The 25,738-nt window shown below is 45.5% G+C and overlaps 1 protein-coding gene across 5 annotated transcripts in view; it reads right to left on the bottom strand.

Annotated features, from left to right (window-relative positions):
- Nucleotides 1-25,738, bottom strand: part of kalrna (kalirin RhoGEF kinase a) — a 253,945-nt gene that overhangs the window by 129,917 nt on the left and 98,290 nt on the right. For all 5 annotated transcript variants that reach the window (XM_075480381.1, XM_075480382.1, XM_075480384.1 and 2 more), the window contains exons 13-20: nucleotides 25,538-25,669; nucleotides 18,126-18,248; nucleotides 10,266-10,457; nucleotides 10,024-10,193; nucleotides 8,164-8,338; nucleotides 7,835-8,078; nucleotides 3,461-3,627; nucleotides 2,616-2,735 (exon numbers count right to left, since the gene is read on the bottom strand). In XM_075480381.1, the coding sequence (XP_075336496.1) occupies nucleotides 2,616-2,735; nucleotides 3,461-3,627; nucleotides 7,835-8,078; nucleotides 8,164-8,338; nucleotides 10,024-10,193; nucleotides 10,266-10,457; nucleotides 18,126-18,248; nucleotides 25,538-25,669 (1,323 nt within the window). The remainder of the gene's footprint in view (nucleotides 1-2,615; nucleotides 2,736-3,460; nucleotides 3,628-7,834; nucleotides 8,079-8,163; nucleotides 8,339-10,023; nucleotides 10,194-10,265; nucleotides 10,458-18,125; nucleotides 18,249-25,537; nucleotides 25,670-25,738) is intronic.

The raw sequence follows: 25,738 nt of genomic DNA, 5'->3' as shown, positions 1-25,738 counted from the left end.
CAGGGCTGTGTGTGTAGCAGCGCATGGGCTCATCTGTTACTATTCAAACGAATACACGCTGAAATAATTACCGATCATGTCGGATAAACGTGGGCTGAGCAGCAGTAATTAGGGTGTGTGTGTGTGGATCTGTTTTTCTGTCTTCAGAAGGTCCAAACAGGAGGAGCCCACTATACTTGTGGGAACCGAGCGGAGGCCCCGAGTGTTTAAAGGGAGATTTGAGCGTCAAAACCTGGTTGCATGGCTAGGTTTAGGGTTAGCTATCTGACTGTGATAGTTAGGTTTAGGGTTAGCTATCCGACTGTGATGGGTTAGGGTTAGCTATCCGACTGTGATGGGTTAGGGTTAGCTATCCGACTGTGATGGGTTAGGGTTAGCTATCCGACTGTGATGGGTTAGGGTTAGCTATCCGACTGTGATGGGTTAGGGTTAGCTATCCGACTGTGCTGGGTTAGGTTTAGGGTTAGCTATCCGACTGTGATGGGTTAGGTTTAGGGTTAGCTATCCGACTGTGATGGGTTAGGTTTAGGGTTAGCTATCCGACTGTGCTGGGTTAGGTTTAGGGTTAGCTATCCGACTGTGCTGGGTTAGGTTTAGCTATCCGACTGTGATGGGTTAGGTTTAGGGTTAGCTATCCGACTGTGATGGGTTAGGTTTAGGGTTAGCTATCCAACTGTGATGGGTTAGGGTTAGCTATCCGCCTGTGATGGGTTAGGGTTAGCTATCTGCCTGTGATGGGTTAGGATTAGCTATCTGCCTGTGATGGGTTAGGGTTAGCTATCTGCCTGTGATGGGTTAGGGTTAGCTATCTGCCTGTGATGGGTTAGGGTTAGCTATCTGCCTGTGATGGGTTAGGATTAGCTATCCGACTGTGATGGGTTAGGGTTAGCTATCCGCCTGTGATGGGTTAGGGTTAGGGTTAGCTATCTGCCTGTGATGGGTTAGGGTTAGCTATCTGCCTGTGATGGGTTAGGGTTAGCTATCTGCCTGTGATGGGTTAGGGTTAGCTATCTGCCTGTGATGGGTTAGGGTTAGCTAGCCGCCTGTGATGGGTTAGGGTTAGGGTTAGCTATCTGCCTGTGATGGGTTAGGGTTAGCTATCCGCCTGTGATGGGTTAGGGTTAGGGTTAGCTATCTGCCTGTGATGGGTTAGGGTTAGCTATCTGCCTGTGATGGGTTAGGGTTAGCTATCTGCCTGTGATGGGTTAGGGTTAGCTATCTGCCTGTGATGGGTTAGGATTAGCTATCCGACTGTGATGGGTTAGGGTTAGCTATCCGACTGTGATGGGTTAGGGTTAGCTATCTGCCTGTGATGGGTTAGGGTTAGCTATCTGCCTGTGATGGGTTAGGTTTAGGGTTAGCTATCCGACTGTGATGGGTTAGGGTTAGCTATCCGACTGTGATGGGTTAGGGTTAGCTATCTGTCTGTGATGGGTTAGGGTTAGCTATCTGCCTGTGATGGGTTAGGGTTAGCTATCTGCCTGTGATGGGTTAGGGTTAGCTATCTGCCTGTGATGGGTTAGGGTTAGCTATCTGCCTGTGATGGGTTAGGGTTAGCTATCTGCCTGTGATGGGTTAGGGTTAGCTATCTGCCTGTGATGGGTTAGGGTTAGCTATCTGCCTGTGATGGGTTAGGGTTAGCTATCTGCCTGTGATGGGTTAGGTTTAGCTATCTGCCTGTGATGGGTTAGGTTTAGCTATCCGACTGTGATGGGTTAGGGTTAGCTATCCGACTGTGATGGGTTAGGGTTAGCTATCCGACTGTGATGGGTTAGGGTTAGCTATCCGACTGATGGGTTAGGGTTAGCTATCTGCCTGTGATGGGTTAGGTTTAGCTATCCGACTGTGATGGGTTAGGGTTAGCTATCTGCCTGTGATGGGTTAGGTTTAGCTATCCGACTGTGATGGGTTAGGGTTAGCTATCCGACTGTGATGGGTTAGGGTTAGCTATCTGCCTGTGATGGGTTAGGGTTAGCTATCTGCCTGTGATGGGTTAGGGTTAGCTATCCGACTGTGCTGGGTTAGGGTTAGCTATCCGCCTGTGATGGGTTAGGGTTAGGTATCTGCCTGTGATGGGTTAGGGTTAGCTATCTGACTGTGATGGGTTAGGTTTAGGGTTAGCTATCCGACTGTGATGGGTTAGGGTTAGCTATCTGACTGTGATGGGTTAGGGTTAGCTATCTGACTGTGATGGGTTAGGGTTAGCTATCTGCCTGTGATGGGTTAGGGTTAGCTATCTGCCTGTGATGGGTTAGGGTTAGCTATCCGACTGTGATGGGTTAGGATTAGCTATCCGACTGTGATGGGTTAGGATTAGCTATCCGACTGTGATGGGTTAGGGTTAGCTATCTGCCTGTGATGGGTTAGGGTTAGCTATCTGCCTGTGATGGGTTAGGGTTAGCTATCTGCCTGTGATGGGTTAGGGTTAGCTATCTGCCTGTGATGGGTTAGGGTTAGCTATCTGCCTGTGATGGGTTAGGGTTAGCTATCCGACTGTGATGGGTTAGGGTTAGCTATCCGACTGTGATGGGTTAGGGTTAGCTATCCGACTGTGATGGGTTAGCTGTGTGTGTGTGTGTACTTGCGTGTGTGCGTGTGTGTGTGTGCGTGCACACCTCGATGGCCATCTGGAACTGCTCGTGCTCCCTCTGCAGCTGCTCGGCCTCAGACAGCGAGCTGGCGTTCACCATGCTGGCGTTCAACATGGACTCACCGTTACGGATCCAACCCAGCACCTGCAGAACCACGGACACACAACAACACCGTGTGACGAGATAAACACTCACACCTCAACGTGCACTGTGCACGTGCACTCTTGCATGACATCATTTAAACTTTACTGAGATTTAACGATAATTTATTCCCATCAAACCACATCCAGCAGCTCCTTTAGATTCTAATGATGCTAATTCTAATAAAGCCAAAGTTCCAAATCAGCATATTCATAGATCCACATTCACTGAATACAGAAGAAGGGATTAATTGAATTAATTTACAGTATTCAGGAGCAGATGTTAGCTTCAGGGGACTGATGACACGGTTTCCTGCATCCGGACCTGACAGATCGGATGGAAAATCCCTCCGACTCAGACACAAAGATGCAAAGCCTCTTTTTCAGGGAGAAGACGGAGTGTGACGACCAAAATGTGAAATAACACAAAGCCTGAAACAAGTCTCAGTTTGCAGATGAGAAGAGGAACAGGAGCTGCACAGCTGTCTGCGTGTTCTTAGCATGTTGCCGGGAACCTCATTCATTATTCAGCTGCCCCCATCTGCAGCAGCAGCGAGCTGCAGGGAAAACAACATGGAGGAGGGTCTCCACCAGGCTTTAATGCCTCTGTTTCTAATAATAAAAGCTCCGCTTTCTTTCCCTTTTTAGGGTTTCCTTCCCCGTCACCTCCGGCTCTCCATCAGAGCAGCTCGTTATGTTTTCTGTAACGAGGAGCTGGAGCCCGTTTACCTGTCTGACTTCGGCCTGCAGGTGGCGCAGCTGCAGGATCTGCTCCAGCCGGGCGTGCGTGAGCTGGGCGCTCAGCTCCACCTCCTGCTGCTTCTCGTGCAGGAACTCCAGCAGCTCCTGGACCTGGGAGGCCAGGTCCATGTCCTTCTCCGCCGTCAGCTCGATGCCTGAAGCCAACACACACATTCACAGCTGTGAGAGGAGAAGCCGAGGGTTTTTCACAATTTAAAATGAGACATGAGACAGAAATATGAGAACACCCCCCACCCCAAGGGGACAAGCAGAAAAAAAATAAAATAGAAAAGAGAAAACATTGATTAAAGAAATGAAGACAAAATAAAGGCGTGTGAGAGAACATTCATGTGGTTTTCAGTTATGATGAATGACAATATATACATGACATATCAAAACGTTATACCTGTCCGAGCAGGTGTGTAATAAAAGGTTGCCATAACCTGCTGAAATCATTATTAGGACATCGTAGAGCCAGTCTAATCTTTTCTAGCTTCAAGAGGGTGGAGCAGCCTGCTTCCAATTAAATTAAAATTATTCTTCTCACTATGAGGGTGATAAAAGCGACGCCATCAGATTGTGTCCGAGGAAGATGCTCATCCTCACATTGAATACCAAAAATGGCCGTGAGAGGGTTTGGGGTTTATTGTTCCTTACTTTGGATAGGGCATCAAATATAGAGGACCGATAACCCGAGAGCCTCGGACAAGACCAGAAGGTATGAGCCAAGGTTGCAGGTGAAAAGCTGCATCTATAACATGAATCATCAGTTGTTGGATACATCTTTGTGATTCTGGCTTCAGACGAGAGCAGTCTGTGTGCTACTTTGAACTGAAGTAGGCCGTGTCTGGCACAAACTGATGAGGAGTGTATCCTTGAGAATACATCTGACCATTCAGTATCTGTGATTTGTAGGTTACTTTTCTTTGATTCTTAACTCGATAAAGTGTGACGCTTTAGATCCTTTCTGAGCCTGAAATTTGGTGCATTTATAGACAGGAAGTGTTGTTTATAACCAAGTTAAACCCCAAATCAGAAAAAGTTGGGACGGTTTGCACATTTACTTTGACTTCTACTTCATAGAAGACATAAAGTCTTACACGGACGATAAATATTTAATCGCGTATTAACGTAGGATTTATTAATTTATTTAAATTATCATTTTTTTATTATAATAAATAAATAAATATTATAATAAATATTTTTAATTTAAAAAAATAAAAAAAATAAAATTTCAATTTAAAAAGAATTTAAAAAAAAATAGAGAGGGGGAACGACACGCAGCACGGGGCCGTCTGATGCGGGACTTGAACCGGGGCCAGCTGAACCCACTACGCCACAAACCACCCCTGTTTTATTATTTAAATTATTATTATAAAAGTCTGTTGCTCACAGGCTTTTATTTTGTAAAAGTCTGCTGCTCACAGGCTTTTATTTTGTAAAAGTCTGCTGCTGTCTGCTGTGGAACAGGAAAAGAAAATCGGCGGATCCACCAAACATGGAGAAGGATACGGAACTTTTACTCGGCCATTTTCTTTTTTTTGTTTGTTTTTTGTTCTGTCTTGTTTTTTTAAAGTATTTTTTGGGGCTTTTTATGCCATTAATGATAGGACAGTGTGAGAGAGACAGGAAGCAGGGGGCAGAGAGATGGGGAAGACACGCAGCAAAGGGCCGCTCGGTGCAGGAGTCGAACCTGGGCCCGCTGCATCGAGGACTAAGCCTCTGTACATGGGACGGCTGCTTAAAGGGGAACTCCGGGGCATTTGAAGCACATTTCCATTGCTAGAGGTTGTCAAATACTGATAGTAGGACACAGAGAGGTGCAAATCTGCGCTCCCTGTGTGGAGATCGCTCTGTCCGCGCAGCCTGTCATGCGAGGCTAATACGTGGTGGCTAGGGGCAAGCGCTAACCCTTCCACGTAAAACAACAACTTGCACACTGCAGAAACGTCACACCACTTTATAAACCATCCGACAATAAAGTCACAAGCCTTACCATCAAAACCATATGCATGGTTCTCACATTACTGGCATGGGGACGTTACAAAACAACTTTATAAACAGCATGTAACTCACCGGCTGGTTGTAGGCTCGCGCATGTGAAAGCCCAAAAGAGTCGATGGAGAATACTCCCATATACAAAACAATTATATTCTCTAGAAAAACTGCGTTCAAGTATTTAAAACATTACAACAATATTACTGGGCATGTATTGTTGTAATGTTTTAAATACTAAACCTCTAGCAATGGAAACACACTTCAAATGCCCCAGAGTTCCCCTTTAACCCACTACGCCACCGACCGCCCCGCCATTTTCATGTTAAAGTTCTTCCAGACGGCGGAGTCGACAGAACCAAAGTCATCTGTAAACACTGCCAAGTTGAATTGTCTTCTCAGCGTAGTAGTTCCAGTCTAAAATATCACTTAAAGGCAAAACACACAACTGATAGCAGCAAGTCATTCAAGGAAACAGACAGTGGAGCGAGGCTTCTACATAAAAACTACAGAAAGATGCTGATGTTAAAAGTGTGTTTGCACAACAAATGTTATGGCACTTTCATTCATATGGCAGCACATTTAAAATAAAGCTAAATGCTAAAGGCTATACGCTACTTTTGGATTCATTTTTGGATTCTGCGTACTAATGAGATCATCTTTTTCCTTTTTGGGGGATTTGTGGGATGACTGTAAAAGCAGAAAGGGTTAAAAGAATGAAAGATTTAACGGTAGAAATGTCTGATGAGTGGAAGCATTTATTAAAAGGTTTATGTGTCCAGCCGACTCGTTTCCTGGCATTATGAGGATTTGTCACTCCAGACACAGCGGGAGGATTTTTAACCTAATTCTCTCTCTGTGGGATCATCCAGCTGCATTCTGGGTAATAGGACGTCTTTGAACGTCTGAGCTTCGGCTAACGCAGCATCAGAGCGTGTGTTCTAAACCGCATACTTCCCCAGTATGCAGTAAGTAGTATACAGTATACAGTATGCAGTATGCAGTATGTAGTATGCAGTATGTAGTATGCAGTATGTAGTATGTAGTATGTAGTATGCAGTATGCAGTATGCAGTATGTAGTATGCAGTATGCAGTATGTAGTATGCAGTATGTAGTATGTAGTATGCAGTATGTAGTATGTAGTATGCAGTATGTAGTATGTAGTATGTAGTATGTAGTATGCAGTATGTAGTATGCAGTATGTAGTATGCAGTATGTAGTATGTAGTATGCAGTATGCAGTATGTAGTATGCAGTATGTAGTATGCAGTATGTAGTATGTAGTATGTAGTATGTAGTATGCAGTATGTAGTATGTAGTATGCAGTATGTAGTATGCGGTATGTAGTATGTAGTATGCAGTATGCAGTATGTAGTATGCAGTATGCAGTATGTAGTATGCAGTATGTAGTATGTAGTATGCAGTATGTAGTATGCAGTATGTAGTATGTAGTATGCAGTATGCAGTATGCAGTATGTAGTATGCAGTATGCAGTATGTAGTATGCAGTATGTAGTATGTAGTATGCAGTATGCAGTATGTAGTATGCAGTATGTAGTATGCAGTATGTAGTATGTAGTATGTAGTATGCAGTATGTAGTATGCAGTATGCAGTATGTAGTATGCAGTATGTAGTATGTAGTATGCAGTATGTAGTATGTAGTATGCAGTATGTAGTATGCAGTATGCAGTATGTAGTATGCAGTATGTAGTATGCAGTATGTTGTATGTAGTATGTAGTATGCAGTATGTAGTATGTAGTATGCAGTATGCAGTATGCAGTATGTAGTATGCAGTATGTAGTATGCAGTATGTAGTATGTAGTATGTAGTATGCAGTATGCAGTATGCAGTATGTAGTATGTAGTATGCAGTATGTAGTATGCAGTATGTAGTATGCAGTATGTAGTATGTAGTATGTAGTATGTAGTATGCAGTATGTAGTATGTAGTATGCAGTATGCAGTATGCAGTATGCAGTATGTAGTATGCAGTATGTAGTATGCAGTATGTAGTATGTAGTATGTAGTATGCAGTATGTAGTATGTAGTATGTAGTATGCAGTATGCAGTATGCAGTATGCAGTATGTAGTATGCAGTATGTAGTATGCAGTATGTAGTATGCAGTATGCAGTATGTAGTATGCAGTATGTAGTATGCAGTATGTAGTATGCAGTATGTAGTATGTAATATGCAGTATGTAGTATGTAGTATGCAGTATGTAGTATGTAGTATGCAGTATGTAGTATGCAGTATGTAGTATGCAGTATGCAGTATGTAGTATGCAGTATGTAGTATGTAGTATGCAGTTTGCGGTTTCGAACACAGCCAGTGTTGATGAAGGCTTTCTTCTTCTTCTGCCTGTTTTACCTGAAGCCTGGACCTCCATGATGTACTGGTGCAGGTCCTGACCCTGCTGCATCACTTCGTAGGTCATGTTGTTCATGGCTGCTTTCCTCTCGGCGTGGCGTTTCAGCCGCTGCTCTGCCAGGCCGATGTCCTCTGCGCTGCCAGAGGAGCAGCCGCTGCCGCTGCCGCTGCCGCCTCCGGAGCGGCTGGCGTCGCTCAGCTGACGCGACAGATCCTCGTTCCAGGCGTCCAACTCGGCGGTGACCTGACGGAGCAGAAGGAAGGCGTGACCACAGGCGTCAGAGACGGTTTCTGCTGTCGGCCGCATGGTGCCCAGCGCGTTCTCTGACCTCTATGGTGTACTGCTCAAAGATGCGCAGCTGCAGGAAAATGTCCAGCTTGATTTTTCTTTCGTGGAAAAGCTCCTCCATCTGGCCCTGGGCCTCGTCCAGCTGCTGCAGCACCCCCTGGATGTGAGCGATGGAACTGCAGTGCGGCGTCTTGTTGGTGGACATGGCTGCATCTCTGAGTAAACAGGTGACAAACATCCCATAAACAACTAAAGCCCACATCTCACACCGTTTGATGACTCAAAGTCTTTATGCTGTGGTTAGGACCCGAACTCTTGGTGACATTTGAGTATTAATGCTATAACCTGAGCTGCTGAATAAATCAGTTTCAGGGACTTTGGGGATAGTTTTCCCCCACAAACGCTAAAAGAACCTGTTGATGGTCACCTGAGCTGCTGAATAAACCAGTTTCAGACCCTTTGGGGATAGTTTTCCCCCACAAACACTAAAAGAACCTGTTGATGGTCACTGAGCTGCTGAATAAATCAGTTTCAGAGACTTTGGGGATAGTTTTCCCCCAACAAACACTAAAAGAACCTGTTGATGGTCACCTGAGCTGCTGAATAAATCAGTTTCAGACACTTTGGGGATAGTTTTCCCCACAAACACTAAAAGAACCTGTTTGATGGTCACCTGAGCTGCTGAATAAATCAGTTTCAGGGACTTTGGGGATAGTTTTCCCCCACAAACGCTAAAAGAACCTGTTGATGGTCACCTGAGCTGCTGAATAAATCAGTTTCAGGGACTTTGGGGATAGTTTTCACCCACAAACGCTAAAAGAACCTGTTGATGGTCACCTGAGCTGCTGAATAAATCAGTTTCAGGGACTTTGGGGATAGTTTTCCCCCACAAACACTAAAAGAACCTGTTGATGGTCACCTGAGCTGCTGAATAAATCAGTTTCAGACCCTTTGGGGATAGTTTTCCCCCACAAACGCTAAAAGAACCTGTTGATGGTCACCTGAGCTGCTGAATAAACCAGTTTCAGGGACTTTGGGGATAGTTTTCCCCCACAAACACTAAAAGAACCTGTTGATGGTCACCTGAGCTGCTGAATAAATCAGTTTCAGAGACTTTGGGGATAGTTTTCCCCCACAAACACTAAAAGAACCTGTTGATGGTCACTGAGCTGCTGAATAAATCAGTTTCAGACACTTTGGGGATAGTTTTCCCCCACAAACGCTAAAAGAACCTGTTGATGGTCACCTGAGCTGCTGAATAAATCAGTTTCAGACCCTTTGGGGATAGTTTTCCCCCACAAACACTAAAAGAACCTGTTGATGGTCACCTGAGCTGCTGAATAAATCAGTTTCAGAGACTTTGGGGATAGTCTTCACCCACAAACACTAAAAGAACCTGTTGATGGTCACCTGAGCTGCTGAATAAATCAGTTTCAGAGACTTTGGGGATAGTTTTCCCCCACAAACACTAAAAGAACCTGTTGATGGTCACCTGAGCTGCTGAATAAATCAGTTTCAGGGACTTTGGGGATAGTTTTCCCCCACAAACACTAAAAGAACCTGTTGATGGTCACCTGAGCTGCTGCATAAATCAGTTTCACAGACTTTGGGGATAGTTTTCCCCAACAAACACTAAAAGAACCTGTTGATGGTCACCTGAGCTGCTGAATAAATCAGTTTCAGAGTCTTTGGGGATAGTTTTCCCCACAAACGCTAAAAGAACCTGTTGATGGTCACCTGAGCTGCTGAATAAATCAGTTTCAGAGTCTTTGGGGATAGTTTTCCCCAACAAACACTAAAAGAACCTGTTGATGGTCACCTGAGCTGCTGAATAAATCAGTTTCAGAGACTTTGGGGATAGTTTTCCCCACAAACACTAAAAGAACCTGTTGATGGTCACCTGAGCTGCTGCATTAGTTCCTCTCCCTCTTTAATCACATTGAGCGTTGCCTCCAGCGTGGCCGTCTGCTGCTGCTGAAACTGTTGGATCAGAGTCTGAACCGAGTCCACCGAGTCGCAGGCGACGTCGTCCAGCAGCTGCTTCTGCAGCTCCTCCATCCACGACCACAGCTGGACACAAACATGCACGCCATCAGCTCACCCTGAAGCTATCGCAGTAACTACACCGCGGCCTTCACCCACCTCCTTGGTGTGCGTGTGGAAGGAAACCGACATGTCGAGCAGCAGCTTCCTGTGTTCCACCCGCCGCACAAAGTCCTGGATCCGCACCTCCAGGTGTCGGGCTGCTTTGTAGATTTCCTCCGGGTCACATTCCCCCGTCTGTGCCAGCTGCTCGGCCGCCTCCAGCAGCTTGTCTGCGTTGGTGTACGTGTTCTGAAAGGAGAAACAGGCGACAATCACAGACATTTAGATCAGGGATGAGCAACTGGCGGCCCTCGTCCTCACTCAGTACGGCCCGCAAATAGATCAATAATAACTTTATAATAATAAAAAAAATAATGAAATAAAAAAATACATAATGTAATTATACTGTTGACCGATAGAGGGCGCCCCATACGCAAACATTAGCGGGCCCGGGCCGCTTTCCGCAACAGCGAATAGGAAAGTCCAGAGCCATGGCCACTAGCAGCGGCAAAAAGAGAAAATCGCATTTTTCAGCCAAAATGGGAAGAAGAGTACCTCTTCAGTTTGGTTCTTTGTTGTAAAGGAGTTCAAATTCCTTTTTGCACTTTAAAAAAAAAAATGTTTTGTCTTTGTTGCTTATTAAGGACGTGTTAAAATGCATTTATATGCAGAAAATAGTTGTATGTTGGTGCAATAAACATACAGATATAAATTCATATAAAATGTGTTCTTATTGAGAATCATTTGTAGCGTCTTTCATATCCAATTATTCGAAGTGCGTGGTCATGTGGCCCTCCGATGATAGTGCTGAAAAAATGTCTGCCCTCTTTATCATGGAAGTGGCCCCTCCCTGATTTAGATCATAGTTTTAACATTTTACAGAAACACGTGAGAACATTCAGACACACGATGTAAAAGCTGCTTCTGTCAGACCAAACAACACCTTCAGCTCCTGGACGGGGATAAACCCTGGAACAAGAAAAAATAGCCCCCCCCGACATTTACCGTCATCCCGATGCATTTAGATAAGTTTCTGTTGGCTTTCAGTCAACCAAGCGGTTAACAGCTATTCCTGAGAAAAAGTGTAGTTTTATCTTTTTTCATCAAAGTTTAGAAACAACTGGATGAAAAAAGCTCAAGTCAAGCTGTTCATGGCACAAACCAATCAGGTTCCAGAGCCGATCGCATCAGCAAAAAACTAAAATTATCTCCGGAGTTCCTCAAGGTTCAATCCAAGGTCCACTCCTCTTTAATCTTTGCATGCTTTAACTCTTTATTATCATAACATTCCAATAAAAAAATCCCACTTCTGCTATCAAACTAGTATAAATCATCTGTTTATAATTATTTTCATTCTTAGAGCAGAGACCAGATATACAGACTTTATAGTGTTTGAAACCGCATACTTCTCCTACTACTCATACTAACTGTTTGAGTTAGTATGCGAGTTTGAGTAAGCAGAAGTTCCCGGATGCATACTAGATTCTCCTAAATGTTGGGTATGCATCATGAGGTTACTACTCATACTCAAACTACCCAAGATGCAACGTAACGTGACGTCGCCGATCGTCATTTCCTGTCAAAACGGCAGTTTCGAGCTAGCTACAACGAGGGTAGGTTCACTTCCTGTTTTCAAAACAAAAGCACCAATTGTATGGTAATGGCTTTCCCTATGATAAAAGGCAACGGGTATTTTATTTTGTGAAAATAACAGGAAGTGCGTTGCTCACTGCGGCTAGCTTTAGTAGCGCCGAATTCGTGGGAACAAAATAGTAAGCAGCCGGTATTTTGTCAGGTTTTCAACACGTTGGGGATCTAAACGACTACTTTCTCACCTGAAAACGTTTCAAATGTTGCTAAAGTTTACAGAGTTTAGAGCTTAAGGGAAATCAGCTTCAGGCCGGCTGATTTCGGCTCGGGCAGGAGCGAAATGCATTGTGGGTAAACGCTCTGCATACTGTCTGATCGAAGAGTATGTAGTATGTAGTATGTAGTATGTAGTATGCAGTATGTAGTATGTAGTATGTAGTATGGAAGTATGCAGTATGTAATATGCGGCTTCGAACACAGCCATATAGATACATAAATTATTGGTCAAATAACAGAGTCTCTCATTTGGATTTTAAAGGTTTAAACATCTCAGGAACCGCTGCCCATCTCTGTAAATCAAAGCATCTATTTCTCAAACCGACTGAAAAATGTGTTCCCGAGTTCCTTTGAAGACGTTATATTTCCAGGTTTTCCAAACAGTGGTGCAGAGTTTGACTTGTTACACTTCTCACTCTGATCAGGAGGGATCTCTTTGGCTGCTGTATCAACACAGAAAGCCCTCACAGTCCATCACCTGATCGGTGATCATTCAGGTCAGAACTTCTCCTGCTCCGTGGAACGAGCTTTCTGTGAGCTCAGGTCCTGTTTATGTGTGTTTGATATATTTCCTGTAGTTTGCTGTGTGTTAAAGTGCATTTAAATGTAAGTTTTATCGAATAATGACACTGCAGCCGTGATTCGTTGGTGATAAAACACTCCAAAGGGTCCTGAATCAATCAAAGATCGCAGTCTTCACATTAGCATTAGCTACAGAATCCAACTAAGAGTTTGTTTCCTGCTCTGATTGAGTGACATCTATACCTGCATGCCACCAGATTAAACAGATTCTGGCACAAACCACAGTCAGATCATTGTGCAATAATTCCAGTTGCTGTAAATCAGCAGCTAACATTATTTTGTTCAATAAATCCACAAAAAGGGATATAATCCTGTCTAAATACTTAAGCTCTGCAGTCATCGGGAGGATAAAGAATGGATTAGTGTCTGTCTACTCTGGTAAATATGAGAGATTATCTGGAAAATGTCACTTCAGGAAATATAATAAACCTGAGATGTTCTGGGTGTTTTTCACTGGGCGCTGCAGAGAGGTACAAGAGGAGGAAAAACGTGCACCGATTTGAGTTATTCAAGAAGAACTTGAGTGAAAGCTAACAGTGTGGATATTTCACATGCAGACAGATTAGTCTGGCATTTTAATCCTTTGATGCACAACTGGCTTGGTTCAGGATTATGGGAGAAAGATAACAGGAGAGCAGAAAAGTCCCTGTCACTTTAATTAAGAAGCTCAAACTCGACTTTCTAAAAAACACACAAGAATAAATCAATTAAATGAAGTAGAAAAACTGGCGGGTTCGTAGATGTGAGCAACTGAGAAAACAAACTGAGTAATAAAACACTTAAATTCAATGAAAACTATCCTGCTCACATCTCCAGTTATAAATAAATATAACTGCTGATTAAATTATTCATTTTTTTCCAACTATTGCCTGATTAATTTAGCATGTAAAGAAAAAAGATGCTACATGCTAAATAAACATTTGAGTTTTCTTGAGGAAACTGAACTCAGATAAAGACGTCTCAAAGCCCACGTGTGCCTCGAACCAAGTGACATCATAACGACCGTCGATGACATCACGTCATCACAAAGTAACACAAAGTAATCCACTTAGAGATGCCTTAACAACCAAAGAGGTGTATTAAAACCGCGATTAAAAGGTTGGGAGACGAGACATCTTCCTTTAAACTCAGCTAAGTCACAAGGGTAAATAAAGCAACGAGATGCCTTCCTCCAGTAATTGTTATATTACACCCAAACGATGTATTAGCGCTTTACATTAGCTAAAATAAGATAATCACGGTTTTCAGATTAGCTCAGAGAAGATGCTAGCTGCTACATTAACTTGTGCAAGATAATCTTAGGTTGGAGTTTACCAAGATAATTTTAGCTGTTATAATAGTTCAAACAAGATAAGGCTAGGTGTTACATCATCCATAACAAGGAAACGTCAGCTGTTAAATTAGCTCAAACAAGCTAATGTGAGCTGTTAGGCTAAACTTCACAAACATGTGAACTGTCATGTTAGCCTTAGGCCTAACATCACATAAAAAGGACTAAATTAAAAAGTAACTATTCCAGGATAATGTTAGCCGTCATGTTAGCTCTTTTAAGATAATAGATCTTTCATAAGCTTTACCAAGATAATACCAGCTGCCAGGTGAGTCTATAAAAGATAATGCTAGTTGCTACATTAGCTCAAACAAGCTAATGTAACAAAATAAGCAAATACTACACACTGAATGTAAATATTAGGCCTTTTATATGTATATAGTCTTACCCCATCTCTTCTCTTATAATATTAGCCATTAGCATATCGTGCTAGCTGACGTGTTAGCTCAAACTTGACGATATAAGGTGCAACTGTAAATATTTTTGCTGAAAAGATCAGACAAGACAACCATTGCTCATGATTTTAAGCTATGACTGTTAAATCCAAGGATCCCTTGTGTAGTTTTTCCAAACTGACGATTTTTGTTGGTTTGTAACTACCTTGTTACATGTGAAAATGCCAAAATAATTCCCTATAAAAGCCTTTCTGCTGTTTCTTAAGACCTGTGTCTCAATCTCTTGATAAAATCATACTGTGTGTAAATGATACTAGTTTCTTCCTGAATATCACCTCTGGAATTTAATATCATATCAGGTCGATCTTTGGTCTGTTTTAATGACGTCGCTCATTATCAAATGTAGATAAGGACAGTCGCAATTAAACGAGCAATAATTAGGTTCAAAGGTTGACCCCATGCAAAATTAAGACTCTTTACACACCTGTATACGTCTTTAACTACAGTGTGGCATGTCTCTGTGTGCACGTGGACATAATTACAGGTATTTAATATCTCTAATCTAATGGTAAGTGGTGGGTTTTACCAGCTAAACACAACAAAATCGCACAAAGATGCAAACAGGAAGAAACAAAAATCTGAGTTTCTGACCTAAATAACAGTGACCTGCAGTTGAGTTTTAATCCTAATCCAGAGGGTAAACATCCCAAAGCTACACAGCTACTCTGGGAGATTACCACACACTCTTTAATAGGATTATTCCTCTGCTGGAACTCCACTGACCGGTGCAGTTAATGATTTATTAACTGTTGGGTGTTCAGTTTTACGTTTTTTAAGAGCTTTTCGTGCACAGGTGTGAAGATGCATTGTGAAGCAGGAGAATCAGAACCTCACATTAACCTGCTTTGGTTGTTCACTCTGGTTTTGCTGGTTTGTGTCTGTTTAGAATAAATTTGTTCTCGCAGAATGAATAAATTTACATTTAATTGTAAGTAGGGATGGGAATCGAACACTGGTTCTTGTTGAGAACCGGTTCCCAGTGTTTCAATTCCTTGGAATCGTTTTGGCGATTTTGCAAACGATTCCCTTATCGATCCCAGTGGGCGCGAATGACGTCACCACGCAGCGTTGCGTGGCGAGTCCAGCGCAGCCAGCAGCCAACAGTAAACATGGCGCCCAAGCGGTACAAACGCTCCAAAGTTTGGTTCCACATCCCTAAAAAAGACGACAACAGGGCAACTTGCAAAGTGAATATTTCACCAAAGGGAGGAAATACTACCAACATGCAATAACTATGAATGAATGTCGCGTTTTCGATCCGCTCCGGACTAACGTTGGTGAATCTGAACCCAGCAACGTTAGCAACGTTAGCAACGTTAGCATGTCCTCGGCTAACACTGCAGGTAACTAACTAACTAACAAACACTGCCTATCATGTTAGCACCATTTGCCTGATTGTAAAAGCTGCTGTCAGTAACGGTTAAGGTTAAATGAATGCCTTCTCAGGCATTACATTTAGATGAAATCATGAGAGACAGAGCCTGACTGGCTCAGAGCCAGAGGCTGGTGGTACTACCCCCAGTTCACCTCTACCTCCAGCTTCTCCTTTCACCAGAGCAGGAAGAGTTCAATTACCCAGGCCAGGATAGACCAATGTGGACCTCACCGTTGTTGGGTTTGTGAGGTCACGACTCGTGTTACTTCTAAACTAAACAAAGTTGATGCTAATCGACCGGTTTGTTGTCCTTTTTCTCCAAATGAGAATCGATAAGGGAACCGACAAAGAACCGAATCGTTAAGCAGAATCGAAAATGGAATTGGAATCGTAAGAATCTCATCAGTTCCCATCCCTAGCCGTAAGGAAAGGAAATCTGGCTGAAAGTTGACATGAGATTCCATCCCGCTGGCAGCTGTTTGCAGCACTCACAGTCCCACCTTCACATGTCTGAAGGAGCAAAGGCCGACTCTCAGAAAGTCTGTTAAAAACATGCATCTTATCACGTTAAATCTAAAAGAAATCGCCACTTTCCTCGGAGCAAAGTGAGAGAAAGCGATGCTGAACGGTTAGATGCAGCGTTAATACACCTTCCTTTACCTTTGGTAGTATCCAACTGTCCTCAGTTAACCTCATACATCACAAACCACAACAAATATTTAGCTTCATGTTTAGAGGTGACCTGGACAGCTTTATGTGCTGTTAGCATCACTTTCTGTTCTTTTTAAACAGATGAGATGTACGCTGCCCGCTGGGTTTCTATTTTTCTCGGTTGTTACTGGCGTCTTCTTCTTCTTTAAATCTCAAATCAAAGTCCAGGTCAGGACAGTTTATCTTGTGCAAAGCAGCTTTGGACAGTTTGAGTTAAATCAAACATGCATGAAGGAACGATGGGACTTCAGACCTCCTAATCAGGGAGTGTTGGAGCCAGGAGTCGACTCGCTTTTGATTTGAAGGATACGTGTGTTCGTCACGCATCGGCATTTGCTGCCGGATACAAAACAACAATATGGCTGTGTTCGAAACCGAATACTTCCATACTGCATACTACATACTGTTCGATCAGACAGTATGCAGAGCGTTTACCCACAATGCATTTCACTCCTGCCCGAGCCGAAATCAGCCGGCCTGAAGCTGATTTCCCTTAGGCTCTAAACTCTGTAAACTTTAGCAACATTTGAAACATTTTCAGGTGAGAAAGTAGTCGTTTAGATCCCCAACGTGTTGAAAACCTGACAAAATACCGACTGTTTACCATTTTGTTCCCACGAATTCGGTGCTACTAAAGCTAGCCGCAGTGAGCTAACGCACTTCCGGTTATTTTCACAAAATAAAATACCCGTTGCCTTTTATCATAGGGAAAGCCATTACCATACAATTGGTGCTTTTGTTTTGAAAACAGGAAGTGAACCTACCCTCGTTGTAGCTAGCTTGAAACTGCCGTTTTGACAGGAAATGACGATCGGCGACGTCACGTTACGTTGCATCTTGGGTAGTTTGAGTATGAGTAGTAACCTCATGATGCATACCCAACATTTAGGAGAATCTAGTATGCATCCGGGAACTTCTGCTTACTCAAACTCGCATACTAACTCAGAAAGTTAGGAGGAGAAGTATGCGGTTTGGAACACAGCCTCTGTGTTTGCAAGCTGCATTATGGACATGACCAGCAGAGGCAGTGTAGTCTTAAAGGGGTCAGAAGTGTGTACCTGGCCTCAGCCGTTAAATCGGTCTGTGTGCGTCTATTTAAAAGCTGCAGATGGTTCAATGATCCCGATCACATGAGAGTTCGGTTATTCCCTAAAGTCATGTTGAAAAGGGCCCACACACCCGTCCATCACTCCAGTTCTAACTGGACTTTAAAGCAAATGAAATCAGACTTCAGTGGAGCCGAGCATCAAATCGACATGTCTGACTCGGACTCGGACTCGGACTCTTTAAGCCGTGCAGAGAAGCAGATGCTGCATAAACTGAACTGATCTCTGAAGCTGCAGTTTAAACCTCCAACATGTGTCTCTGTTTGCAGCTTCATGGCTAAAACCCTCAGAGAGACGCAGAGCATCTGCAGATCTTCCAGGACCATACATGGTCATGCACAGGCCCGTCTCCACGCTTCCTGCCACCAGGCACGCCGCTCCTCATAATTTGGGATTAATCAGGGCCGATCACTAACAGATGTGAGCAAACCCAGTAAATAAACATTCAACATCTGAGCCTCAGTGTGAGCTCACATCCAGCGGCAGACTCACCTGGGCCACGTCCTCGAAGTCGTCGTGTCTTTTCTGCAGCGCCCGGGCTCTGTGGAGCGACTTCCCCACGCCGGTGTGTTTGCTCAGGAACGCCTCCCCGTGGTTCTCTATCCAGTCCATCACCTGAAGGAGACAGAACAGCAGCGCTGGTCTTTAAAATGCCCTCCGACAGCAGGTGAAGCCGCTGCTCTGAGCAGGAAACAGCAGCAGGGTCCCCGAGCTCATGAATGAAGGATGAAACGGATGAAAAACCTTCACAGTCTGAGTGCCAAATGTAGGTCAGAGGAGGTGTTCTTTTTTTATTTTTTTATTTGTTTATTAGGACATTATCAGTAAACCCAAAATCAGTGTCACAGGAGAAGGAATCACAATATATCCATTTCTTTTTCATACAACACACAAAAACAAGAACAAAAGAAAAGAAACCCCATCCACCCTCCCCTCCCCCAAGAGAGGAAAGGCCGCCATGTGGTGAAAAAATTCTCAACTGATCCTCTAAAAAGAAAATTAGATTTTTTCCAGTTATCCAGGTATGCAGTCCTGGAGCAATTGGTGACTTCCAGTGTAGGAGGATACGTCTACGGGCAATCAGAGAGGCCAGTGATGGTACATTCTGTTTTTGTGCTCTGAACGTAGGGTAGTTCAGAGGCACCCCAAAAATAGCAATAAGTGGACAAGGTTTTATCTCAGTCTCTAAAACTTCAGACATGATTTAAAAAAAATTCTTCCAAAAACCTGTCAGCTTTGAACAGGTCCAAAAAGTGTGGGCAAGATGTGCTGGAACAAAGGTACATTATTACAGGTGTTCTGAGCCCCTAAAACGCTGTTAGCTCCTTTAACTGAGCTGTTCTCACCACAAACATCTGGATTTACCTCCAGCTGTGCAGTCACAAACATCTGGAGCTGCACAATTCCCAAGAAGATCTACAATCTGAATTCAATGTGAGGAATTTCAAACGGAAACAACACAGCCGGGAGGGGAAAAGAGGCTCATCGATAAAAATCACTGCCCTGTAGTTAGGTTTAGGGTTAGCAAGCAACACCTGTTAGCTGCTTCCTGCTAACGCTAACGCACAAACGGATCGAAAGGATCCGGGAAGATGAGGCCAGAACACAACTGCTGGTCCTGAAGAAGCCATCTCTGCTCCGGTTCTGCCTGAAAGCTTTGACTTTCTACACTTTCCTTTTAGCCTTTTAGCTAAATTAGCAGCAGGTGACGTTAAATCTGCAGTTTTACTGCCGGTGAGTAAAGGTTTGAACAGTGTAGGAACAATAACTGTAACGAACGTAAAGTAATGGGACATATTACAAACGCTGTTAGCTCCTTCAAACTGAGCTGTTCTCACCACAAACATCTGGATTTACCTCCAGCTGTGCAGTCACAAACATCTGGAGCTGCACAATTCCCAAGAAGATCTACAATCTGAATTCAATGTGAGGAATTTCAAACGGAAACAACACAGCCGGGAGGGGAAAAGAGGCTCATCGATAGAATCAGGAGCAGGTGGCGGCTGTGATTTATGGCCTTTAATGAGCGCGTTGCAGGTCGCTCCAGACGCTTCGCCGAGCTGCGTTCAACACTCTAAACAGCAAACTCACGAGAACAGTGAGAAACAGTTTAATCGCTGTGTTTGTTGTGGTTTTAGAGGTTTGAGTTTAACAAACAACGGAATCAGTGAGCCTCCGTTAGTTCAAAGTAAAAAACTCAACCGTCACACTCCCCTGTAGTTAGGTTTAGGGTTAGCAAGCAACACCTGTTAGCTGCTTCCTGCTAACGCTAACGCACACACGGATCGAAAGGAAGATGCAGCATCCGCCTGTTTCTGACGCTGAGGTCCCTGAACGGGAGCAGCGAACCTTCAGCTCAGACGGCTGAAACTAAACTTCTACGAGGTTAAAGATGAGCTGAAGATCGTTTTTATCACCGCGTTTAAATCCTGAATCATTCTCACAAATGTGCGTTTTGTGCGGAAACTGCAGGAAAATACGCCGACACGTCTGGATTTCTGAGCCGCTTCTTTGGCACGAAGCAGAACGAGCTTCAGGTTTCTCCACCAGCGACCTCCTGACCTCCTGACCTCCTGACCTCCTGACCGCCACACCTCCTGACCTCCTGCCCGCCTGCCCGCCACACCTCCCGCCCGCCACACCTCCTGACCTCCTGCCCGCCCGCCCGCCACACCTCCTGACCTCCTGCCCGCCCGCCCGCCACACCTCCTGACCTCCCGCCCGCCTGCCCGCCTGCCCGCCACACCTCCCGCCCACCACACCTCCTGCCCGCCACACCTCCTGCCCACCACACCTCCTGCCCGCCTGACCTCCTGCCCGCCACACCTCCTGCCCGCCTGACCTCCCGCCCGCCACACCTCCCGCCCGCCACACCTCTTGCCCGCCACACCTCCTGACCTCCCGCCCGCCACACCTCCTGACCGCCACACCTCCTGACCTCCCGCCCGCCACACCTCCTGACCTCCACACCTCCTGACCGCCACACCTCCCGCCCGCCACACCTCCTGACCTCCACACCTCCTGACTGCCACACCTCCCGCCCGCCACACCTCCTGACTGCCACACCTCCCGCCCGCCACACCTCCTGACTGCCACACCTCCCGCCCGCCACACCTCCTGACTGCCACACCTCCCGCCCGCCACACCTCCTGACCTCCTGACCTCCACACCTCCTGACCTCCTGACCTCCTGACCGCCACACCTCCTGACCTCCTGACCTCCTGACCTCCACACCTCCTGACCTCCTGACCGCCACACCTCCTGACCTCCTGACCTCCACACCTCCTGACCTCCTGACCTCCTGACCTCCACACCTCCTGACCTCCTGACCGCCACACCTCCTGACCTCCACACCTCCTGACCTCCACACCTCCTGACTGCCACACCTCCCGCCCGCCACACCTCCTGACCGCCACACCTCCTGACCGCCACACCTCCTGACCTCCACACCTCCTGACCTCCTGACCGCCACACCTCCTGACCTCCTGACCTCCTGACCGCCACACCTCCTGCCCGCCACACCTCCTGACCTCCTGACCTCCTGACCTCCACACCTCCTGACCGCCACACCTCCTGACCTCCTGACCTCCACACCTCCTGACCTCCTGACCTCCTGACCTCCACACCTCCTGACCTCCTGACCGCCACACCTCCTGACCTCCTGACCTCCTGACCTCCACACCTCCTGACCTCCTGACCTCCTGACCGCCACACCTCCTGACCTCCTGACCTCCTGACCTCCACACCTCCTGACCTCCTGACCTCCTGACCGCCACACCTCCTGACCTCCTGACCTCCACACCTCCTGACCTCCTGACCTCCTGACCTCCACACCTCCTGACCTCCTGACCTCCACACCTCCTGACCTCCTGACCTCCTGACCGCCACACCTCCTGACCTCCTGACCTCCTGACCTCCACACCTCCTGACCTCCTGACCTCCTGACCGCCACACCTCCTGACCTCCTGACCTCCACACCTCCTGACCTCCTGACCTCCACACCTCCTGACCTCCTGACCGCCACACCTCCTGACCTCCTGACCTCCACACCTCCTGACCGCCACACCTCCTGACCTCCTGACCTCCTGACCGCCACACCTCCTGACCGCCACACCTCCTGACCTCCTGACCGCCACACCTCCTGACCTCCTGACCTCCTGACCTCCACACCTCCTGACCGCCACACCTCCGGCGCGTTACTACGTCACCGCATCAGCGATGATGTCATCGTGTTGTCAGGTCCAGCTGCAGAGCGCTCAGTGCGAGCTGACAAACTGCAGCTGGCCTCTCTTTGTTACCTCACAGTGCCAAATAAAACGGCAGCGTGCACGTTGTGTGCACGTTGTGTGCTCCGTCTCGGCCTCTCCGGGGTCACATCCATCCTGCAGCGGAGCAGCTCTGGCTGGAATAACGAAGGTTTCACTGATTTATGCACCTTTGGTACGAAGTCGCTCTCTCTCTAAGAGTCTCGTCTCACTTTCAGTGCTCGTCTCGTCCTCTCGGAGTCTCTCTGAGTCTCTCTGAGTCTCTCCGAGTCTCTCCGAGTCTCTCCGTGTCTCTCTGTGTCTCTCTGTGTCTCTCTGTGTCTCTCTGTGTCTCTCTGTGTCTCTCTGTGTCTCTCTGTGTCTCTTTGTGTCTCTCTGTGTCTCTCTGTGTCTCTCTGTGTCTCTCTGTGTCTCTCTGTGTCTCTTTGTGTCTCTCTGTGTCTCTTTGTGTCTCTCTGTGTCTCTCCGAGTCTCTCCGAGTCTCTCTGGGGTCTCTCTGTGTCTCTCTGTGTCTCTCTGTGTCTCTTTGTGTCTCTCTGTGTCTCTCCGAGTCTCTCCGAGTCTCTCCGAGTCTGTCCGAGTCTCTCGGAGTCTCTCTATGTCTCTCGGAGTCTCTCGGAGTCTCTCGGAGTCTCTCTGGGGTCTCATAGAAAGTGAAGCATGAGAAGTAGAACTGGCAAAGCTCAGCTGATGTGATCTCGGCTTCAGTCTTTGGCTTCGTCTCTTAAACACACTTTCTCCGGGGCCTCATAATAATGTCTGCAGGGCGCCAAAATCTGAGCAGTCATCTAGAAATTTGCGGTCCGATGCCTCGTTCTGCCTCCCGAACACCATTCATACGTACGACAAACACACGGAGACTGCAGCTACTTCACATAAAGGCTGTAGAAAATGCTGGAAATAAAAACTACAGGAACACTAAATCATTTTTCAGGCACTTCAACAGGTTGGACTGACACGATCCTCCAACATGACAAAACATCTTTATTTCATGGTGAAGAACGTGTCCGTTTAAATCTGAGCTGAGGGCTGAATTCTCAGGCGAGGGGGGTTCTGCCTAACATGTAATGTTAGCAGCTTCAGTCTGTTTACAAGGCTGTGTGGACTGTAATTAAAGTACAACACAGAGCAGTTATTTAGAGCTCGCATTTAAGCAACGGATGAAGAAAAGAAAGGGAGAGGTTCGCCTCTGTGAGAGAATGTGTGAGCAAACAGAGAGAAGAAACAAGGCTGAAAGAAACTGCTGCTGATGTTCAGGAAGAATTAAAAACACACGTGATTCTGTCCTGAAATCAGTAAATAAAAACCATCATCAGTTCATCATGAAGTTAAAACAAAACCCAAAATCAGCTGCCGTGTTTTACAGAGAAGGTTCAGCTTATTTAAACCACATTCTGCACATGTTACAGCAGCATGGAGGTAATAATTAAAGGTGAAATATTGTGTAAAACTCCTTCTTCCTGTTCCTGGGAGCATATATCAGGGCGTCTGAGGTGTAAAACTCCTTCTTCCTGGTCCTGGGAGCATATATCAGGGCGTCTGAGGTGTAAAACTCCTTCTTCCTGTTCCTGGGAGCATATATCAGGGCGTCTGAGGTCACCAGCAGGTGTAAAACTCCTTCTTCCTGTTCCTGGGAGCATATATCAGGGCGTCTGAGGTCACCAGCAGGTGTAAAACTCCTTCTTCCTGTTCCTGGGAGCATATATCAGGGTGTCTGAGGTGTAAAACTCCTTCTTCCTGTTCCTGGGAGCATATATCAGGGCGTCTGAGGTCACCAGCAGGTGTTAAACTCCTTCTTCCTGCCGCTGGCCGGCATGTTATAGTGACCATACAAAAGCTAACATGTTATTTCTGAATGTTACTTACAAGCCCAATACATATATTTGACTTGTCAACATATATTCATGATTATAACCATACATTTGTATTGAAATGATTTGGGATAATTTCGTTTTCTTATGAGTTATATCAGTGTCCGCGACTCGTTGTTTTACATCTACCTGCCCAGTAAAAGTGATCTGTCCCACTAAAATGTGAAACACCAGCGATATCATTTGTTACATTTAACTCACTTTCCCTAATCATTTTAAATAAATACAGCAATCTAAACCACAGTTTTCATCAGTGCCTGTCACAGACGATAGTTGATAGCTTTAGCTATTGGTGCTAACTTTATAACATATAGCCTACGTTTCAGGCAGTGCTATGGAGAGGGCTAGCTAGCTGTTTATCTTACCTGGTCGCAATTGATGACTCAAAGATGACTCGTTAACGTCTTTGTACTGTATTACATCTTCTACTCCTATATACGATATCTGAATGAGTGTACGGCTGTTTATCTATACGTATACTTCGTCAGTTGTAGCTTTGGGTAATCCAGTAACAGCTGCAGTTGTAGGCGACTAGCATAGAACATGCTTTTCTAGTTACCTGGACAAGCAATATGAAACGAGACAAATCTGAAGGCTGCGCTACATGATGTCGACTTTGTGTCAACAACAGCTGATATTTGGACAGCTAACAATAAAAGTTACAGGGGGGCCACATTACCCTGGCTTAGTAGAGACACGTTAGAACGCAAAAAGGCAGCTTTAGCATGCAGAAGAATACGAGGGAGACGCACACATGACGTCATTGGTCAAGAAATTGAAGACATCCACTCGGCGTATGGGATTGGGAACAAGGTGGTGGCAACAGTGACAGATAACGGCTCGAACTTTGTCGAGGCGTTTCGAGTTTACCAGGCTGTGTGTAGTGATGATGAGATGGAGGAAGAGCCAGATGATGAGGTCACGTGTTTTAAGTAAAGTCAAGAAAGACCGTCTTATTTATTTTTTATTTAAAAAACATGTAAGCCTATTTCAAGAAAAAGTTTGCAAACGTCAGAGTCATTCTTGATGTTCCGGTTAAAATAATCAATAAAGTGAGTATTGGCAGAACTGGAAGTCATTTTCATGTTATAGGGGCGGGGGATCAGCCTCTGCTGAAAGTAACTAAAAGTAATCTAACTTAGTTACTTTTTAAAGAAGTAGTCAGTAGTCGGATTACTGTTTCAAAGTAACTATGGCAACACTGTCGGCATGTTTCTGGTAAAGATGGAGGTCTCCCAGTACAAGTGTTTAATGGGGTTAATACATCCAAAGTGTTTAAACGCAGTAATTAACGGTACACATGCATTACGCTGCGTATGAGATGAGGAAGCAGGTGTCAAACCTGCAGTTAAACGCTGGGATGTGCGGCTCTGACACCTGTAATGTCAGGGGAACCCCGGTTGTATCTCAGTCCAACTCCATCACTGTCAGACAATCATTCTTCCGGGTGAACTTGTTGCCCTGCTAATGAATCCCGAGCTCTCCGGTTTCTGTAAAACCTGCAGGAATCAGCGCATTCGCCCCTCCGACAGCATGTTATCTGAGGAATGTTCGCTTGCACAGCTGCAAACTGCTGCCTCTCACACTCAGGGTTACATGCTCCTCTGAGCTCCAACTTGTAGGTCAACACGAGCTTTTCTCAGGAGACTAACGCTGCAAGCAAAAAGTTTATTCCTGGAAATGCAGCATTGGATGCGCTCTCAGCTTGTTGTCACACTGCTGGTGTTTGCGTTTCTCTTCCCGGATGCCGTTCTGAGTGAGTGTTTACCTGCTGGACATCTTGCTGGAACACGCACAGCTGCAGCCTCTGGTGCAGTCGAACCTTTCGATGCTGCCAAATGCTCTCCAGACGCCGCTGGTGATGAAGCACTTCGTGAACCACGTCCAGTATGCAGTGAACCTGAGAAGTTCCACACACATCAAAAAGCTTTAATTATGAGTGTGAGCCTACAGTAAATGTGAAACTGGT

Source organism: Odontesthes bonariensis, chromosome 12 (assembly GCF_027942865.1).
Source record: "Odontesthes bonariensis isolate fOdoBon6 chromosome 12, fOdoBon6.hap1, whole genome shotgun sequence".
Lineage (NCBI taxonomy): Eukaryota > Metazoa > Chordata > Actinopteri > Atheriniformes > Atherinopsidae > Odontesthes > Odontesthes bonariensis.
This window is presented reverse-complemented; position numbering and strand designations above follow the sequence as displayed.